The sequence below is a fragment of the Opisthocomus hoazin genome, chromosome 3, assembly GCF_030867145.1.
Source record: "Opisthocomus hoazin isolate bOpiHoa1 chromosome 3, bOpiHoa1.hap1, whole genome shotgun sequence".
Taxonomy (NCBI): domain Eukaryota; kingdom Metazoa; phylum Chordata; class Aves; order Opisthocomiformes; family Opisthocomidae; genus Opisthocomus; species Opisthocomus hoazin.
The window spans coordinates 18,801,853-18,822,961 of record NC_134416.1 but is presented as its reverse complement, the minus strand read 5'-3'; the positions used below and the strand labels follow the sequence as shown (position 1 = coordinate 18,822,961).

Here is a 21,109-nt window from a genome sequence, read left to right as displayed (position 1 = left end):
ATACTAAAACATGGGGTGGTATATCAGTATGTAAGACAGATCATTAAGAAATGTCATTACATAATATTAATGGTGCAGTCTTATCCATAAAACTGCATACAGTAGTGCCCAGCCTGTACCAGAGATGACACTGCAGAATTAAAGGTGGTTTAAAGACTGTGACAAAAAGGCTGAAGTTCATTGAAAAAAGGTTTGAATAGATGTTGAAAGGAGTTGAAAGAATCCCAAAGACTAAAAAATCAAAAAGAAACCAAACTTGTTGGCAAGACCTTATGATAAATGAGCTAGTCTGCTCACTATACTAGATCCCCTGTACTTTTTATCAATTTACTTGCATTCACGTGTTAGACTAATGTGGTTTAGCTCTAGATATTTTCCTTTTCTTCTTTCCTTCTGATGCATTATTTGTCTGTCAGATATTTTGTAAGTAACAAAGCTATCATATGTTAAAAAGTCAATATCTGTATGTGTTTAATTTCAAGGTGTATCTTTGTCTCTGTGTTGTTGTTTGTTTTTTTTTTTGTCCTGAATTGGTTATCCTTTTATCTCTCTAGCAACTGAACAGATCACATCAACACTTCAAATGCCTGAAAAATTGTAAAAAATATATGATACCTGTTCATAGAAGTAGAAAGTATCTTAACCGTGATATGATAAACAACAGGTTACAGCTTGATAAGCATAATATACATCAGGTAACCAAAAATCAGCCAACTGTCCCAAAAACACCTAGGACTAGCAGACTGAAACGTGCCTATAAGTGGCGTTGAAAGACTTGTGAATTTAATGTGTGGTACTGCTAATGACTGAAGATTTTGCAGGGACTGATGAAATAACAACTGTTAATAAACTGAGTGACAGAAGATAATCCAAAGTGCAATTCAAGATAGACTTAAAAAAATTATAAATACTAAGAGTCACTACATCACAGACTATGTCTAATAGATCTGTTCTGAATCAGCTGCCTCTAGAATTGGTTCTGGGAATATTTCTCCTCTTCTTTCTTCTTCCTACCAGTTCTGCTTCACATAACTACATCTGCATTTTACTGTCATTTCATATTCTCTTAACAGACTTTTCGACCAGAAATTCCTACAACAGCATCTTTGCTGCATCATTGCATTATCTGTATTTGAAGGTAAGACAGTTACCCAAACAGAGAAAACCATACCTGGCACATGAGTAAAACAATTCAGTTAGAAATGGGTAAGATAGGCAGCTGTTACTAGGAAAAAGAGTGAATCTAACAAATAATCCCAGTTTCTAACAAAACACTCTGAAACAGAGAATGGGATGAAGAGAAACCACTGAGAAAACTTGGCCTGAGTGTTAATTACTTCAAAACATTTTACATACCACTAATAGTACAAATTTGTGTGAGAGCTAACATACTGACAGAGACTGAATAGACAAGAACAATTAAAATCCTCACAGTCAGCATGAAAGCTTTTAAAACATATTTCACTATCCACTGACTAGAAAGAACTATCACATTTTTTATGTCTAAGGAGCATTATGAAAGTCCTTTAAGGAAAATTTAGCTGTGCCAGAGATTACTAGAAAACTAGTGTCCGTGAAAGATACTGCTTCTTTGCTAACACAGTTCTGCCTCAAAACTGTACCAATATTTAGTAGCTGAGATGCCATGAAGTGCAGCTTTTAAACATACTACTCCTGATCAATGGTAGAGTGAGCAGAGAACTATATTTCAGAATAAAAATAAATCACTGGGCAGATCATCTGCCTGGGTTTCACCTTCTCCTATACAAACCTATTTCCCTTTCCACTAGTTCAAACACAGGACATTTGTGGTTTATTTTGGATGTTAAACCATGATTATATGATCATACTTTTTAATTTCTTTTTAGGAAGGAAAAGGAAATATTTCTGTGTTTCGTATTTCTAAACAATTAGTGATGGATTTACTGATGTTGAAGGGAGGTGATTCTGCCCCTTTACTCTGCTCTTGTGAGACCCCCACCTGGAGTACTGTGTCCAGCTCTGGAGCCCCCAACAAAAGAAAGGCATGGATGTGTTGGAGCAGGTCCAGAGAAAAGCCAAAAAGATGATCAGAGGGCTGGAGTACCTCTCCTACGAGGACAAGCTGAGGGAGTTGGGGCTGTTCAGTCTGGAGAAGAGAAGGCTCCGGGGTGACCTTATAGCAGCCTTCCAGTACCTGAAGGGGGCCTACAGGAAGGATGGAGAGGGACTTTTCACAAGGGTGTGTAGTTATAGGACAAGGGGGAATGGCTTTAAACTAAAAAGGGCAGATTTAGATTAGATATTAGGAAGAAATTCTTCGCTATGAGGGTGGTGAGGCCCTGGCACAGGTCGCCCAGAGAAGCTGTGGCTGCCCCCTCCCTGGCAGTGTTCAAGGCCAGTTTGGATGGAGCTCTGAGCAACCTGGTCTAGTGGAAGATGTGCCTACTCATGGCAGAGGGGTTGGAACTAGATGATCTTTGAGGTCCCTTCCAACTCTTACAAAAAAAAAAAAAAGTCTGTTTCACTTATTTTTAACTATTGCTGTGGACCTGAAGCTGTGTGAAGACTACAATGGGCCAAATGAACTTTGTATTTGTATTTAATGCAATGCTGAAATGTAGTGCTGTTTCTTTCATTTTTTTGGCAGTGCAAGGAACTGTATGTAATCTGGAAATATTGTGGTATGTATGGTAATCTTTGTGAGATACTGTGTTTTAAAGACTTGCCATAGGATCTTTTATTTAATTAATTCTTTTGTTCTCTGTTTCCACCTTCTTGAAATTGCTGAGCAAATGGTAACTAAAGCTGATTGTTATACAAATTCCTTCAATGGCTCACTTTAGAGTACTTACCTCATGTAGAATGTGTGAGGTAATCAACAGTTTCATTAAAAATGATTTCATTTTGTTTCTGCACATATTTTAGGTCCTTGCTAATCTGACATGTATAGGTATGAAGCAACGGACAAAAGTCTGCTTCAAAGGTGGTGTTAACTTTTTCTCACTGCTAACACAGTAAGGTTCCAACACTTCCTATTATAAATACTAACACAAGCTACATGAGATATTTTTCAGGTAGGAAACTCAAGAATATATAAGTTCAGAAATGTTGTTGTAAAATTCGGTACTTGATGTGATGTACAGGGGTGGTACGTGACAAGAGTGTATAAGAGTGGTAGGGAGTTTCAGAAAGATTAAGCAGAAAACAAAGGACTGGCAATCAGAGACCTCAGGCAAGAATGCACCAAAGGACATGTAACTAGCACATCCTAAAGAAGTGCAGATAAATGAGCAGACACCAAGGTAAGGAACTTGAGAAATTCACAAACTTCTCAGTGAGCCAACTCACAACCATATATGGAAGGAAAGACTCAGAATTCATGGAAAGGACAATAAGAAGTACCACTTCTGCAGCCAGCAGGGACCACCAGAGACCATCGAGGACCCCATGGAAGCCCCAGAGAGAGCCAGGCGACATGTGTAATGACTATGTAAATATGGTAATTAGTTCCAGGAAATAGAATAAATATGTATGAACATTGCAGGAAACTTAAAGCACATGTGTGTAACAGGGTGATACAAGCTTGGAGCGAGGTGCTATACGGCATGCATGTTAGGAGGAGCGATCCCCCATGCATCCAGCGCTGTGATAAAGAATGCTTGCTTTTTAATACTACACTGGCGTTAAGCAGGTTTACTCCCGGTTTCGGTGACAATGTCATAATTACATATTTCCCTATTTTCAAAAGCTGCAATCAAAGTGTTCTTCAGGAAATACATTAACATTTTGTCTATCAGAGGTATAATGTTAATACTATATACTGCAAGAAAATTGAGTCACTGCTTGTGGAAGGTAAGTCAAGACAAAGCAGAACGGAGGTAGAAAAGAAATCTATTTATTCTGCTGTAAAATTCCTTAGAAAGTCTTTTTCCAGCTGAAAAAAAAGTTAAAATAGACCTCCTTCTGCTTTAACTTTGTTGGGTTGAATGATTTTGCATTGAGATCTACAGATGGCTCCCTGAAGCTGTGATTCCCCATTAAGTCTCAACATGTCTGCGGTTCAGACATTGTCAATAGTGAAGGCACTTGTAACTGTACATAGTTTAGCTTTCTTTCATTATGTTCCCCTTAGAAAAATCACCTCCCATTCCCTTATCATTCACATGTCCCTCAAAGTACAAATGATTTCACACAACACAAGCACAATACAGTAATGGGCATGATCCAGAGACCCATGAACATACTAGAGTAAGAAAGCTGGCTGCCAGAGAAACTGGCCTTCATCATGACTGCATTTTCTTGTTCTTCTCTAGTGGAGGGGAAAGCACAGGGGTTGTTGCCAAGGGCATTATAAGCCTGAGAAATTTGCTATAAATTTTAGGCAAAGCGACAAGGATAGGAATATTGAATGCATCCTCAAGTATTTTCTATGCAGTGAGAAAGAGGAGAATTGTATTTTTGTTGAAAGTTTGCACCACTTTTTTCTTGTTTTTTTTTCTGACTAGCTTGGTATAAATTGGTAAAATTTAATAGTCAAGCACTGCTGATGTTCTTACCATTGTGTAATTTAGCTCTTATATTCAAGGAGGGAATAAAAGCAGAAAAAGAAATCTGTTATGTTATGCAACAAAACATTAATAAGAGAATACAGATAGAATAGGCAAACTTCACACAGGCTGCAGAAAATATCCTAGGAAAAAGAGAAGCATAAAGAGGATAATTTGAAAATAATACGATTTTTGTATGCAAAGATGCTGAAGATCATTCTTTTCTTATAGTATGTTCCATGAATTTGAAACAGGGCAGTGTAAAAAGCAGTAACAGTGAGCAAGAATGGTAGGAAACCTTTAAATGTTCAAAGGTGACATTCAATCATCTAAGACGTACAATATAAGTGAGTGTGAAATTGTTAGAACATGGTGGGAAACGGCCTACTTAACATAGAGGATGCCCCACTCCGCATGGCTGCTTTTGATCTGTGAAGGAGCATCCGACGTTCCCTGCAGATCTGCTTGCTCTGGACAGGTGAGAAGCTAGGCTGGCTCACCCACAGATAAACCTCCCAGCTGAGGGAAGAAGGCAATGGGAGGATACTTAACGGAATTGTGTCGCTCGCTATTAAAGTAATGTTTGCATGGTAGTAGCAACTTTTAACCCAAAGGATCACAAAGTGTATTGCAAACTGAAATTCAAACGGTCCTTTATCTGTCTCTACAGAGCAGTGTCTCTGGAGCCAGGCCAGAGCATATTGCCCTAAATGCACACACAAAGATTATATGGCTCTTCTTGCCTCCTTTCTCACTCCCAATAGGGAAAGTCATCCCTTGCTTATGAAAGCTCAGAATTATGCTGAGATAAAGAGAATCCCCAACTGTCTCCTCAAATAAGCACAAAACAAACAAACAAACAAAAACCTACCTCAAGAATTATAATGGAAACAGTAACAAAAATGGATTTTGATGAGATTGCATAAGCAGTTCCTATACCCAGGTGTTTGAATTGCATTGAGGAGAAGAAGTAACATTTTAAAGACAAAACTAAGTTCCTTAATTTAGTTACAGTTAAATGGTAGCTGACAGTAAAGTTTTCTCAAAATGAAGAAACAAGTAATGATTAGTTTTTCTTACTATTTTTGCAAATATAGAACTTACTTTCTCAAATTCGTAACAGAGTCTTTGAAATTTGTAAAATGAGAGGCACTGGGGTACTCTTCCCTTTTTTCCTTCCATTTTTTGGAAGTGAAACTTTTTTTAGGAATAGAGAGAAATAAGAAAAAAGAAAAATACGCTATTACAAAGGACTGAGTTCACGGCTGGTAGCAAGTGAAAGATGAAAGGATACACACATGCTCATGTGTTTATTTTATAGCGGTGTAACAGCAATTCAGGAACCTGCTGCCTCTCAGCTGAAAAGTGCTAATGGATTGTAGGTAGTAAATTATTTCAATGCTTGTAATCCTGCAAGTTTGCTCGTACTGTTGTACTCTGTGAACTGCATGAATGGACACAGAGAAAGGTTCAGAATCCAACACAGATGGTCAGCAAGCTCAGAAGGATGATACACTGAGCAGATGCATGAGTCTAAATGGCAATGTTGATACAGATGTTCAGTTGTGGTTTTAATTTTCCATACCTTTCAGCATTTTGAATAAGATTATTCACTCCACTAGACAGCAGGGAAATGTTTAGTTTCAGATGCAAGACATGGCACATTACTGAGCTGAAACTTGGAAATAACCCATGTATAAATGCAAAATGAAAAGTAATACAAATGTGAAAGTGGTATAATTCTCAGAAAAATTGTCTCATCCAGGTGTGAAAGAACTCTTATTCTGCCAATTTTGAAAATATCTCACAGTCTCATTCCCTAAGAGTATAGTGTTGCGGGTTTGTGTGGCAAGGTTTTGGTAGTTGGGGGCTACAGGGGTGGCTTCTGTGAAAAGCTGCCAGAAGTTTCCTCAGTGGTTATAGCCTGGACAAACTAAGGGAGATTTTCATGGGGAAAATTAAAAAGACGGTGAGAAAGAGCTCTTCCAGAGAAACTTCAAGACTCTACTCTAAAAATGGCAGATAAAGGAGTTTCTAAATTACAGAATTTCTAAATCACAGTCCAGATAACTACCTTTCTTTCACTTTTCTAATTATTATTCCACCTCATTTTCTGGAAAAGTTTTCTAAACAGATCATCCTCTATTTTCTTCCCCCCCACAGTGCAGAAGACTTTAGCACAAGTGGTAAGTATTACAGCAGTGAAATGTTAATTTCTGTATTTGTTGTTGGTTGGGAGTTATTTTGCTATGTCAAGCCAATGAAAAATTTATTCTATGACAATTTCTCATTGTTATGTTAAAAATGGTTGACTGGATCTGTTTACTCATACTTTACCAGAAAGATGACTCAAAAATACTGAAAAATGGAGGTTAGGTTAAACTTTTAAGCATCACTGGCTACTTTGACAGTTCCACGGAAAGTGCTACATCTTTTTTTCACATAATTTTTTTGTCACTGCCATCTCCATAAGTGGATGTCTGGAAGAAAATACAGCATTGCAACAGTTTAGCATTTCCAACATAAAGTTCCTTTTCTCCTCCTTTCAAGAATTTATATATTTAATTCCATTGTGAAAGATTAGACAGATAAAGAAGCTTTCAGCAGAATCACAATATAGGTAATTATGGGTCTGTCAGCGTTTCCATTATGAACTCCATTTAGCATTAAGGGCTTAGCATTTTTCCATCATTTCAGAAACTGTCAAACTGAAAGCTGGCATACAGATTAGCAGCCTGGATGCAAATTTGTTTACACAAAATATTTAAATCTACTCAGCTGTTTTTGATTTAGAGATCGGCCAGAAACTTTAAATTCTCAGGGTTTCTCATGTGTTTCTGCCAAATTCTAGACCAAATCACTGCTAAAAAAATATGATTTTTTAGTAAACCGTTGACTCGTTTTCTTCTAAAGTTTTGAAATTATTTTTGGCTTTAAAATGGGTTGTAGAATTTCTGCTTATCTTGCAACTCTAGTCTTTCTCCTGCCATCTTTATAAATGAAAGAGGAGTTAGAACAGGATTCAAAAACTATGATAAAACCTGATAGTAGTAATCCTAAAGTCTGAAACATTTTTTTTAGGACTCACCTTACCATCAAACGACAGTGAATAGAAATGGACCAAAGCCTGTAAGGTTTTTGAGAGTGTCATTTACTGAGCCCACTAGCTCTTCTACCATTTCAAGGTACTGGCCAAAAACAATCTGACAGAGTCCAATTGTTACAATTTTTCAGTTCCATCATTTTAGTCCCATGCATTGTATGAACAGTTTTGTAGAGTAGTCACACCCTAAAGAAATTCCTCTGTATTGAAAGGAAGTATCTGCTTTATTCTGCTGAAAGTCAGTGACAAATCTTTTCATTTCAGTGGGGACGAGCTCTAAAATAATCTACCAGCAAATATTTAGATTAGGTTATAATTGAATTGATGATCACTGTTGTTCAAAAATACACATCTCACTTGAGAAGTAAGAAGCTTTGAAGAAGCCATCAAGCAACATGAAACGGAAACACTGTTAGAAACATTGATTGAGCCATCAATAGAAATAAGATAGAGAAATTGTATTCATTCAGAAAGAAAAAAAAATTGTAAAATAAAGATATTCAAGCAGATAATTGGCATATTTAAAATCCTGATAAGAGATGGGCAACAAGGAAAAATCAGTGATACAGCTTCTCAAAAAATACAGTCATTCAAGTGTGCCAAAAAACAGGAACCTAGCCCCAAGCAGTCTGTGAATTAAAAGCATGAAAAATTATGGTACAAAAGAGATGGTGCAAATAAACTTTGTGCAAATGATGCATGGAGGAAGCAGATGAGGAGAAAAAAAAATGATCTACTAAACATATCCAAATCATTTAGGAAAGACGATATTGTCCTACAGGACACTGTGTAGTGGCTTAAAAATGCAAAAAGAATATAGCTTTTAAGAATGAAGAAAATGTTCTTCAGAAAACATCTCAGACAGCTTTAAAATACAGCTATATCTTCAGAAGTATCTGCAAACTCTTTAACAATGATTCAATGCTCACTGTATTGTATACTACACTTTTTGATACATAAACTATTTTCCTTACAATTACCTCAGACTTACCTTAATTTGTAGCAGGCAATTCATGACTTCTTAATAATTACAGAGGTTCTGCTGAGCAGATTCTCTACTTAGCTGATATCTGTGGCACACTCTGACTCTTTAGATTAGACATTTGTGTTAACATAGCTGTCATAGGATTTCAAAGAGGTGACCAGTACAAGAGGCCCCAAAGGGAGCAATTTGGAAGAGTACCTTTCAGAAGTCAGGTGCGTAGCAACCTCTCCTGATTTCACTGAAATGCTCAAAGTCAGTCTTGGAACAAGTAAGCAACAGAATCCCTACAAATCTAGCCCTGTTTTACTCTGTGTAATTTTTTTTGCTTTTTTTATTTAACATTTTTTTATTAATCTATGATATTCTGTAGAATTTAGAGTCCTGACTAGTATCTTCTGGCCATGTCAGAATGACGATCTCAATAAAGGATACAGTAGTAATCCTAGATCTGGAAAAATTCCCTTACCATGTCATATGGACATTTTCACTGCATACATTGGAGCTTGAAAAACAGAGGATACATCTTGGATTTTTAAAATGTGCCAAGTATCCAAATTTTAACCACCTGATTCTATAGTGTTTGTCTGTATCCTAGTAAAGATTAAGTTCCTGTGAGGTTTTGACTTTTTTTCAATTAAGTGTTTTGAAGTTTCTTTATTTGGGGTAAAGGGGTATCATCTTGGTTACCATAAAATAATCATGTAGACAGGCATGGTAGACTGAAGAATGAAAACTAATATGGATGAAACTCCACCCTTCCAATCTTGCCTTCTTGTGGATGATTTAAAAACCAAAGAACACCCTGAAAAAGTTAGCAAGTCTAATGTATGACTGCAAGGCTGGAAGGATATTTGATTTCCTAATAGATTACTCTTACATGGTTATTGCTGCGGGCCACAAGAGGACTTTATAAATGACAGAGAAACTGAAGAGAACTTTTTATATTTTACCACAGGCATTATGTTTTTGGGACTTCTCCAATGGTACTTGTGAAGTGGGAAGAGAGCTTGGGAAGGGAGCCCAGAAGTTCAGGGGAGGCTGGATAAATTGGGAAAAATTACAGAAGCTAGCTGATGAGCTAGAATTTGAGTGTAGTAAAAATATATAGATAGAGCTTAGGAGAGTGGTTTTTTTAGTGGATAGCTTAATTTAAAACTAGCTGAAATTAGTGTAGAAACTCATACAAATTTCAATGACTTACAATTGTAGTACTAGAGAGATTTAGGAACTTTGGAAGCACATCCTTCGGAAAGATGTGGAGGCAGGCATGCAGGAGTCACAAACACTGTTGCACTCTTTCTACATTAAACATTGATTCTGTTGCTCTTTGCTATTGCAGATAAATAGCTTTGAGAAGCATAAGTTTGTCAGGATGTTTACAAAAATGGCTGTGCCTTATGTGGTTGATTGGTGCAACCTTCCACTGCTGACAATGAAAATGCCGATAAAATGTATCTCACCTATTTGTCAGGGAAACTTGTTACCCTTGCATGAGAAGACAAGGGAGGTTCTGTTGGCACTGTAACATCTACAAAAAATACGGAAATGCTATTGCTAGTCTAGAGTCTATGTTACTTTTCTTTCCACAGAATGCAGCTGAAAGTTCAACTTTCTCAAAAATGCTGAAGTACTTGGGTAGAAAATTGGGCCACTGAAGTAGCATAGTAACATTCACATTCTTACAAGACGTCTATAATTGCTACAAGGAGAATACGGTTGAATTTAGGATATATGAAAATTCATTAAATAGAATCCATAAAGATCTCTAAATAAATATTCTCCCAAATGTCAGAGATATTTTATTTTCCTAGGAAGGAACTGCCAAGATTGAAATAAAGGGTAAAGAGGTGATATTATCAGAGTCTCTGAAGCTAATAACTATGTGAATTGCGTGAGGGATGTGATTGGCCCCCTTCAGAAGAACTTGCAGAAAGGAGCAGCTATTGAGAAGAAGAATTTTGAATAAAAATTGCAGGTACACTGAACAGTAATGTGGAAAGGAGTAGGTAATGATGTTCCTATTTGTTTTAAGTTGAAGATCGTATCAAGAAATTGAGGACTAAGCAGTCAGTTCCCCTCTGTCTGTTGTAAGAGGACATTTTTCAAGCGCATCAAAATGTAAAGTGTTGATTTTTTCCTTAGTTTTAGGACCCTTTATTGAAGGTTATAATTGGAGATGAAATCTTTTAGCAGTAGCATATGAAATGATTTCGTGTTTAGTAAATAATGTGAACGCTGGAAAAATCTTAGCCATTTTAGTAATAGTCCTAAGAGGGAAGGATTGTTGTCATAAGTATTGCTAAAACATTCACTTGATAAGGTACAATTTCTATCATGGTCCTTCAACACCTTAGACTCATGAAAATTCTCTAATCAGATAAGTACTTTTTTGAGCACTATATTGATATGAAGGTTTTGGAGCAAATCTCTTGCCCTTTCAGTTATATATTGTGAATTATGAAATGTATGTATTTCTTCTCTTGTGGTAATTAAAACTGCCATGTCATGCAACAAGCATTGCTAAAGTCAGTAGCAGTAATCATATGATTAAAGTTTAAGTGTCAGTTAGCATAGACGTATTCAAGGGAAAACACACAAGATGAGCATAGATAGGAATTAAGCATAGGTTCTTTTTGATAGAGCACACAGCTACAGATGCCTGCAACCAGAAGTGCTGGCGTGCGCACACACACGTTTGCATGCGTGTGTGTGTGCATGTCTGTGTTCCCACATGCAACTGGAGATGCATGAAAAAAATCATCTTTTACCGCAGACCTGATTGACTTGACTATGTGAGGTGGCCAAAGACGGATTCTTTTCTTCCGTTATTTTTGTAATCTTCAGGTTTATAATGCAATGTGAGTTTTCCAAATAGCACTTCTATTGAAAATTTCTAATGTATTATGAAATACACAGCTTCTGTTGTAATTTATATTTCCGGGTTAAATGAAATATATGTACAGGAAACTGTCATTCAAAATTCAGTATGAAAAAAAACAGAGGCAAATCTACTCTCAAAGGTCCTATTCTGGAGTCTCCTGTTTCTTTCAGTGGGCTCAAGAGGTAGTTTAGTAGTTCTTTTTATATCCTGTTTTAGAACTTCAGTTCACCTTTGGATCAAAGCTGATGTATAGAAGCAAAAATGCAATTTTTAGTATAGACTTTTAAAAAATAAGTTTTAATTAGACTAAGCTTCAATTTCCAAAGAAGATTGCACAACAGTCAAGAAAGCTATTTATAGTAGAATGTGTAGTTTTCCTGCTGGATCGATTAAATAATGGAGGAAAGGTTTTGTAATTCAAGTAGCTCCATCCCAACACTATGTTGAAAGGAGAAGAACATCCATACTTGTCATTTATGTAGCTCATTTCAGCCAAGGACTCCAAACTACACTTGCAGATATCCACGTGCTGGGTCTGAAAACCTGTAAGAAGGTAATGATTGCAGAGGGATCATTTCAACTGCCACTGAAATACAGCCATCTCTCAGATGTGATATGTCAGCCTCTTTAAATGATAATACCAGTATTAAAACAGAAAATAACTTTACTCCTAACATTTGCTAGCTATCACTACTTGCACTCTTGGATTTTCAGTCAAATCAGTTATGCAGTACAGTAGAACTTACTTCTGAGATTGGGAATACACAATAAGTTAAGAAGTAATGAATTGTTTAGGAAGCACATACATTTCAAGTTGTTACCTGGACCTTTGTAAGATAACAATGCAGTCTGTCGAATTTCTTCATAACTTAACTGCATATATGGATATAATTTCTATATATACATATTAAATATGTATGTGTACACATATGTGTATACACATTTCCATGAGAATGAAATCAAACAAGGTACAATGCATAAAGATATAAAGCTAATAAGATATGTAGATACAGGGAACAGATAAAATAGAATTCAAGGTCAGAAGCAGTGATGCATCATTTGTATAGTCCAAGTAATTAATCATTTCTGCCTCAAGCCTCCAGATTCCTTTAGTCCTATTGCAAAGGAAATCTGTGTTATTTACAGGCCTCCGGAGGTGAGAATTCATCACCTCGTGGATCTTTCTGTGGTTAAGTTACTTACTTTTATTCACCATATTTCTATGATACGATGTCAATATGACACATGATGCTAAGATGCATTTTGTAGAATCCAAACGAAAACGGACAGTCCATCTCTGTATGTCTGTGCTGGTTGCATCTCACCTTGCTCTTTGACAATACCATTCTATGACAGCACCAGTCCCAGTGAAATCCTTTGTATGCCGTTCCCCAATACTTTGAGAGTCACTCTCCGAGTAACACTGTCCCTAAATCTATAAACTTTTCCATCTAACATTTCAGACAGTGCGAAGCAGATGATGAATTTCCACCATTTCCTTCTTTGACATTTACAACAGTTTTCAGTACTTGTAATGCTGTGATTACAAAGCCATAGTAAATCTTATGTGATCTGTAAGAACAAGACACTGAGACCATGAATACAAATTTGCCCAGGAAAAGCAGACAGCTAAATGTAAACATGTACAAAAACGTCATGTGTCTCTGTGTGTGTGCATGTTTATTTTTAAAAGTGTCATAGTCTGATTTCCTTGTCCATTCCACTTCCCAAAAGAAAAGCTGGATGTTGGGAAGTAGATATTCAACATTTCCTAGTACTATTAAGCTTTTTTTTTTTTTTTTGAAGAGGCAGGTGACATCCTGTACATTACATGTGATGCACCCTTCCATTGAAGTCTAAGACCACTGCTAATGATTGTCCCTTTAATTTTTGATATATGCAAAGATTCTCTCTTTTTGTAGAGAAATCATACAATTTCATTGAGAAGTCAACATTCCTTTGTGAAATTGTTTGAAAGGCATGTGTTTAAAGCTCATAAGTGGTCTGGAATTTTTCAATAAACCTTAGCATGAAAATTATTCAATCAAAATGGTGATGTAAATTTTATAGTCTTGTAATAACTGCGTTTATCATATGCCTCTCTGATTTGTTACTCAAATATTGCTTATTCAAACATCTCGTGTTGTAAAAGCTCCCTTACAATTATAAGGGTCTATGAAAAAAACACCATCTTAAACCAAATTGTCTGTTCTCTGACTGTTCTTTGGAGTAATCTGGTACATTAATTTCACACAGAGATTTTGTTCTATCTTTTCAACCTTAACCACTATTCCAGAAATACAAACCGAATGACAATTATCAGCAAGAAGTTGAGTCTGATTTGTCATGACCCTGTTAAATTAGAATTGAAGTTTTCTATTTGTGGGGAAGGAAAAAAACATTTTTTTCAGCATATCATAAAACCTTTCATATTCCTACCAGTTCCAATTTATCAGATTATATAGAATTAACATTTTACGTGTCATTGTAAGTCATTTTATAGATGTTTTCCTTTAACTTATCCTGTGTCTCTCTGCCCAGTATTATAACTTGGCCTTGCTTCACAGGTGCTAACTAGTTTCCCACACTCTTACTGGAGCCAGCTGGAATCAGAAATGCTCAATAGCTCTGAAAATCAAATAATGTCCAAGACACCTGTTTTTAAAAAAGGAGGGATACAAGCCTATGTTATTCTTCATTAACCTTTTCTCTCAAAGGGTGTTACAATTGTGAAAATAGAGCCACCCCTATAGGATATTTCAAAATATTTTAAAATTTCTCTAAACAATTTTGTGCTTTTCTCTCTCATTACTAGATCCAAGTGCATTCCGTGGTTACAAGTCTCAATATTTTGGGGGTTGATCTATGTAGCACATCAATAACACTGGGTACAAAAAAGCCAATTTTATTACAAGCTTTCATACCATTCAGTGTTTTCAGCCAGATGCAGAGTGTAAAGGATAGAGGATGCATATAAGTGCAATGCTATGTAACTCGGGAAGGGAAGGCAAGGCAAGGCAAGGCCAGCAGAAGGAGAGAAAACAGACAGATGAGTGGAGCACAGCCCAGTCCATGCCTCTTAAAACACAACATTCCAAAAGCAGCCTCTAGCTCGGGAGACCCAAAACTGGCGGCTGCTGAAATCCAGGAGGATGCGCTAGTCACTCTGTACTTGCTGTGTTTCTCACATCTTTCCCTTGACTGCTGCTAATAGTCTGGAGATAAAGGACACTGAGATAGATGGACATAAAGGGCACTGAGCTAGATGGGTAATTGATCCTACTTGACTTGTTCCTCAAACACAAACAAAAAAATCCCCCAAACAAACAAGTGAAAAAACAGGAAGACTCTAAGTTTCTTCTGTTTATTGCATAGGAGTTTTGGAAAAAGAGGAGGGATTTGAAAGCACATCCACGGAGTACTTTGGGTCTCGTGGGCTGGTGCTTGCAAGCCGAGGTGTTGAAAAGGGAGCTGAAGATAGAACCTGTCCCTCTTCGTCCCGTGAGGCCGCGCGGACCCCCCAGCCCGCGCCGGGACGGGACGGGCTCTCCGTGCTCAGGGAGTGAGGGGCTACTGCTGTGTGCTGAAGAAAACAACGAGCAAACAAACCACCCTAGTGCTGCCTCAGACTTACAAACAAAATACTTTCGGGAGTCACCGAGCAGAAGAAAGCGAAGCCAGAAGGCGGAAGAGCACATTAGGAGGGAGTCTCTGGAGGTGCGGCCGCCTCGGGGGCTGCGGCGGCCGGGGTCGGGAGCGGGTGCAGCCTGACGGCGGGCTGCCACCGCTCCGGGCCGGCTCCGCAATGAAAGAGGAGACTGCGGGCGACGCTCCTCTGTGCGCTTTGCGAGTCCCTAATACCACCAGGCAGGGGAAGGAGAAGCTGCTGAGCAGGTTGTGGGTTTCTTCATTTCTGCCCTGCGGAAGAGGAGCCGTGCGATAAGCGGAGAGCGTAGCGGAGACCGGTTTTAGCCCTGAACTGAGGGAGAAGGATGGGGGTGAGGGGGGGTAACTTTGTCTGCAACCCAGCAGAACTGTGGAGCTTGAAAAAAATCGCTGAGGTGCTGTGCGCAGCCCTCTGAGCAGCAGCCCTGCGTGATCTGCGGGAGCTCATGGGAAAGCGGCACCGTAGAGGAGCCGAGCGCGTACGGAGGACTTGAAAAGGACGGACAACGCTGTCCCCGCTGCAGCCAGGTCCCCCTGCACCCCCGCGTGCGTACACACCGCGCACGCACACGAAGATGCAGCAGAGGCAGCGAACATCTGGAAGCGAGGAAGTCTGAGCCCGCTGTTACTCGCCCAACGGTTTCCGTTTCGGGGTCACAGCGAGCACCTCGCTGCGCCCACCCGTGCCCCGCCAAGGAAAGCCATCCACCAGTAACCCCATCAGTCGAGTGACCGGGAAGGAAGCGGTGGGGAGGGGCTGGCGGAGCCTGAAGGCAGTGGGGCTGAGGTGGGAATGGGGGAGATGGGGGACTGCAGAGGTGGCTCGAAGCAGCAGGGCACGCTTTGTCCCTGTTAAATATTCACACATGCCAGGTGCCCATCACTCGAAACAGAAATCCTTTCCATTTTCTCATCACTTTTTCTGTCAATGAGCCGTTTAAAATCTCTCTGCTTCATGTCTCTTTTATTTTGAAAGCTGCCCTTGTTCCGCTGTCACAACTGCAACAGAGGAACAACGGCAGCAGTAACGCTTCATTTTAGCCAGGCAGACAAAACAGCAGACCTCCGTGCTCTATGCACTCTGTCTTGGAGCAACAGCTAAACAGAAGAAATGGAGGAGTCTTGTGGTCTCTGGTCGTTTCGCCTGATTTCCTCTCTGGTTTTCTTCCACAAACAGATAACAAGCTTTTTTCCTTTTTTTTTTTTTTTTTTTGGTGGAGGGAGGTGCCAAACTGAAAGGGTGCAGGTATCAGTGATTTCTCCCCTAAATCCAAGAAGGCAAAGCTCATTGATGCTGCTTGTTTCATTTTTGCGTATAAAAGAACTGCCATGGATTTTACTTCTGTTGTTTTCCTTTTTCTTTTATCCCCTCTCCTCCCTTTTGTGTAAGGGAGGTGGACAGTGGATGTTTCCACTTGCTGCTCCTCCAAGCTTGGTTTATATCTCCTGTGCCTAAATGGTGCTTCTCATTTGTCCCATGGGAGGGTTGGGGAGAAGGGGAATGAGCTTCCTAGGCGTCTTGCACATCTAAAGGGATGAGTGCAGCATCTATCATCACCTGCAGCTGGCAATGAAAGACCCTCCTTGGCATTTTCCATAGGTTGGGCTGTGGGGTTTTTTTGTATTTTTTTTGTTTGTTTGCTTGGTTTAATGTCTCTGTGCCTTCTCTCACTCTTCAATGGTGCCACTTCTTTGCTTTTTTACTTCATATCTATTCAAGGAAGATCTTGTCAGAGTTTGATCCATGGCATAATGGAATGTGTAAACAGCTGAAGATTTTCACTGAAGCAGATACAATTCCTTTTTACTTCATCTCTTACTGTCAACCCTTCCCCAGCAGGTCTGACAATTTCCTTCATCTCATTTTCTCCTTCTTTCTTCTCCCTGTTCTAACCCCTCCCAAGTATTGTTGCAAGGTTCCAAAGAGGTGTGAAGTTATAGATAAACTTGAAGATTTTTTTTTTTCCTATATGGACATATACAAGGAGCGCATAATTAATCAGATAGGAACATGGCTCTGTAAGAGCCCTGGGATAGTCTGACACCTGTAACAGCGGAATGGCTGTGGATCAAGACTGGAGAAATGGCGGCAGCATGATGACAGAAGTAGGAAGGGCCGGAGAGGCAGATATTGAGCAAAGCTGTGGAAGTGGTCTGGATGATAGGAACCTCAGCAACAGTTTACATGATGTGATGTGGTGCTGGACTGTTCAGTAGAAGTGATAAAGGAAGGAAGGGTATGGACTAGAACTTTCAGAGGTGGGAGGTGGTGAAAAGGCCTTGCTAGGCAAGGGTAGAGCAGATGCAGGATCTGCGGAGTCACCTTGCTCCCAACATCTGAAATGTTTTAAACGGGCAGGTATTCTTTCATTGTTTGCCCCTGCCTAGGTTTCTGGGAGCAGAAGCATGTGCTGACACAATGAGAGTGTAAATCAAGGTAAAATGTATTCATTGACGGGTGTGGGGAGAGAACTAAGTATAAATGCCCAGAAGAATTACAGTGCTGCAGTGAGTCTAAGCCAACTCTATAGAGCTTGGCTGCCTGAAGGAGCTCTCATGCAGGATGTAAAATCTGACCTATTGATTTCGCAGTTGCTGGGAGGACCCCCCCAGTGCGAAGGAAGTCTACAGAAACTGCTGGAGTCAGCACCTGGGAAGCTCAAGCCCCGACAATAGGGAGGAAACCGCTTTACAGCATCTCCCTGGGACTCTACGTGGGCAGGAAGAGAAAGGGCCAGTTTTGCAAAGCCCATTTTTTTATTGGGTGTTTTGTTTTTTTTTTCCTTGAGTTGTTTTAGGTGCTTCACCCCAGCTTTTGCCCTCGGTATGCGGTATTTTTTGCTTCCTGCCCCGCGCCACGGGCAAGCGAAGCGGTTTCTCAACAGGTGCCGTGGAAACTTGCACGACTCCCGCGGCCATCGCGACACGGGGAGAACCGCCCGAGTCTTGAATTTTGTAGGATGCTGCCGCCCCGCGACTCTCGCTCACAAAGCAGCCGCTTCGGCAGCGGCTCCGGAGCCGCCCATTAGCCCCGGCGCCTCCGCACCGCGCCAGCTGCCGCGGCACGGCACGGCACGGCACGCCGGCAGCGAGCCCGTGACTCGCAAATGATCGCACCCGGCGCTGAGAATGCGTTAATGGCAGGGGGGCTGAACCGGGGAGAAGAAATGCCCCCAAAGCCCCGGGTGGGTCTTGACCGCAGACCTCCCCCAGAACGGGGCAGAGAGCGGGGAGCAGCTCGCTTCAGCAGACGCAGACAGAGAGAAGCTGCCTGTAATTAAAATGTGCATTAACGTCGCAGGCAAGCCCCCTCCCCTCGGATCCCCCGTGTCAGGATAAAGTGGGATGAGGTAAAAGCCCTCGACACCCCGCCTCGTGAAACACGAATGATCTTTTTCCACGCGATGCAAATGGGGGGACAAGCAGCTGCAAAGCTCTACAATAAACTGTTTAATCCAAGACAGAGCCAGCCTGAGAAGGCACGCCTTTGAATGCCCCCCCCCCCCCCCCCCCCCCTTTCCCACCCGTGCAGACAACCTCTGTAGGCGATAACCAAGTCTAAAAACTCGGAGAGGATCGATAATGTCTACTAAATATTCCGGGAGTGTGTGAGCGTGGCAGGGAGAAGGGGTGAGGATGGAGAGGGGGATAAAATGGTGATTAATCAGATATTAATCACTGGCCACAAACAAGGGGAGATTATTTCGGGTAGGCAACCGAATGTGGGGAGTTGCAGAATAGATCCTTTTACTGAAGGCACGCGTCATGGCATCAGCACTTCACCATTTAGCGATGCCTCTATAATTTTGAAGGTGCACGTTATTCAAGCCACGTATTTATTCTTTTCTCTGTGTGTAGCATTTCCCCTCACTATCTCCAAGCACAGACTTAAGGAATATATTTCTGCCGCTTACTAGAGGTTTCCTTTTAGCTCTCATTTCATGAACGCAGAACGACGAAGAAAGCAAAATAGCCCTTGAGCCGAAAAACAGACAAAAAAAACCAAAAACCCAAAACCCTACCCCAACCCTCCCCACACATCAGGGAAAAGGGACCAAAGGAGGAAAGAGAAGACGTGTCGATCTTTGCACCCAGCGGCAGACCATCGCTTCAAGGCTGAATTGCTAACGTACCTTTTCGACAGGCAGGGAGCCCTGCGTGCATACAAACAGCTGAGCGTGAGGCACATTTCGGGCTGCGAGACGGCTACGCACACGCTGGGCTCCTCCGTAACTTTCCCCACGCAACGGGTTAAACTAATAAGTGTATCCATACAGGCATTTCCGCAAAGAGCTCGTTGCTCGAACGAAAACCAGAAATGTAGGTAATCCCCCCACACTACCATCATCATCACCTTAAAAAAGTCAGTCGGTGCGATTTGCTTGAATATACACTAGTTAGAGGCTATATGAACCAACTCACGTCTCCGTTTAAGAATACTGCAAGAATATTTATTGAGCCCCAGCTCAGTCACTGCATTGAACGCCAAGCCTGGCAAGCAAATACATTTCCTATCTCCGAAGAGAGCTCTGAATCAACTCCTTCTTTCCTCCCCTCTTTAGCCATCGTTTGTATCTTTCCATTGCAAAGTACCCAGGGTAAAAATATAAAATAAGAGATAAATACATTTTTAAATGCACCTTGGTATAAGGCGAAAGCTTGCAACGCCGTGACCGAAAGCAAACGGACCCCTAAAAATGTACCCCTCAAATACTACCCTACCTTTCACACACGAAACCATCAATAAAAAGACGAGGTTCCAAAATGTAAATCCACTTTTAATCTCCATTTTCTTCACCAGGATGAAGTCCAGCCGGCCACATTTAGTACATCCTCTGTCCGAAAAGTCGGCTAATTTTGATTCCTTTTCACGGCTTTCCCCTCTGCAGATCCCTTTCATATTATTCTGGAGACCTCCTATTTCCTATTCCTCGGCCAGGCGCAGCGGAGTTGTTGATGGTGCGCGGTCACAGCTCGGAGTGAATGGTGTTTCTGGGATACCACAGCAACCTTGACGAGGACTCAACCATCTCTCCAACGGGGGCACAAAGTCTCAGCTACTCTCGATCGCGTCTTTTCCTTCCCCCCACCCCCTCCCCCGCTACCCCAGCTCCCTGCACAGCCGAAACCCACCACAACGCTGGCTCGTTACGGCATCCACCAGGAGCCACGGAAGAGCATCTTCAAGCTCAGACGCTCTCTCGAATAAACTCCAAACAGTATTTGCAATTGAAATTCTCCCCCCGCCCCTCCACCCCCCGAGAATCAGTTCTGCCTAGGAAAACGGCTCGGGAAATAACACAGCGCCGAGGTCTCCACAGCCTCCCGGAGGAGCCTCCGGCGGCTGGTAGCGGCGGGACTCATCCCTCCCGCCGCCGATTGCCAAAACAATCAGTGCCTCGTTATTAAGAATTCACGTGCTGGGGGGCTGCCATCGTCACCACTGGCGGGCGCGCACACACACACACGCGCGAGCGAGCGCCTTCGGGCACACAGCTCGCACGGGAGCGTGTGCATCGCCGCGGGGATTCGCAGGCTAATTGCTCTGCGCGGGGGCGTTAATTACAGGGCCGGTCTCCGCGGGTGCGGGGAGGTGGCGGGCACAGCCCCGCTCCCCAGAGCGCCCGGCCAGGGCCGCGCGCGCGGCGGGGGGGGGGCAGGGCGCTCTTTGCCGCCACGGGCGGGGGCAGTCGGCCCCGCGCAGAGCAGCGCCGCGCGGCGGGCGGGCGGGGCGGCAGCTGCCGCCGGGCCGGGCGAGGGCGGTGCCGCCGCGGCTCCGCCAGGAAGAACGCTGGCGCCACCTAGCGGCCGCTCCGCTGCGCCGCTCCGCGGGGGCGTGGGGCGCTGCGCGGGGGGATTCCCGGCGGAGAGTGAAGGGGGTGGGGCTGCCTGCCGGGGCCGCGGGAGCCGGCACTGGCCCCGCCGTGCAGGGCTCGAGACCCGCG

General features: G+C 41.7%; 1 protein-coding gene across 4 annotated transcripts in view; it reads right to left on the bottom strand.

The window, feature by feature from the left end:
• Nucleotides 1-20,216, bottom strand: part of CSMD3 (CUB and Sushi multiple domains 3) — a 767,725-nt gene extending 747,509 nt beyond the window's left edge. For all 4 annotated transcript variants that reach the window (XM_075415663.1, XM_075415665.1, XM_075415666.1 and 1 more), the window contains exon 1: nt 19,887-20,216. In XM_075415663.1, the coding sequence (XP_075271778.1) occupies nt 19,887-20,064 (178 nt within the window). In that variant the 5' untranslated portion in view covers nt 20,065-20,216. The remainder of the gene's footprint in view (nt 1-19,886) is intronic.
• Between the last annotated feature and the right edge of the window lie 893 nt (nt 20,217-21,109).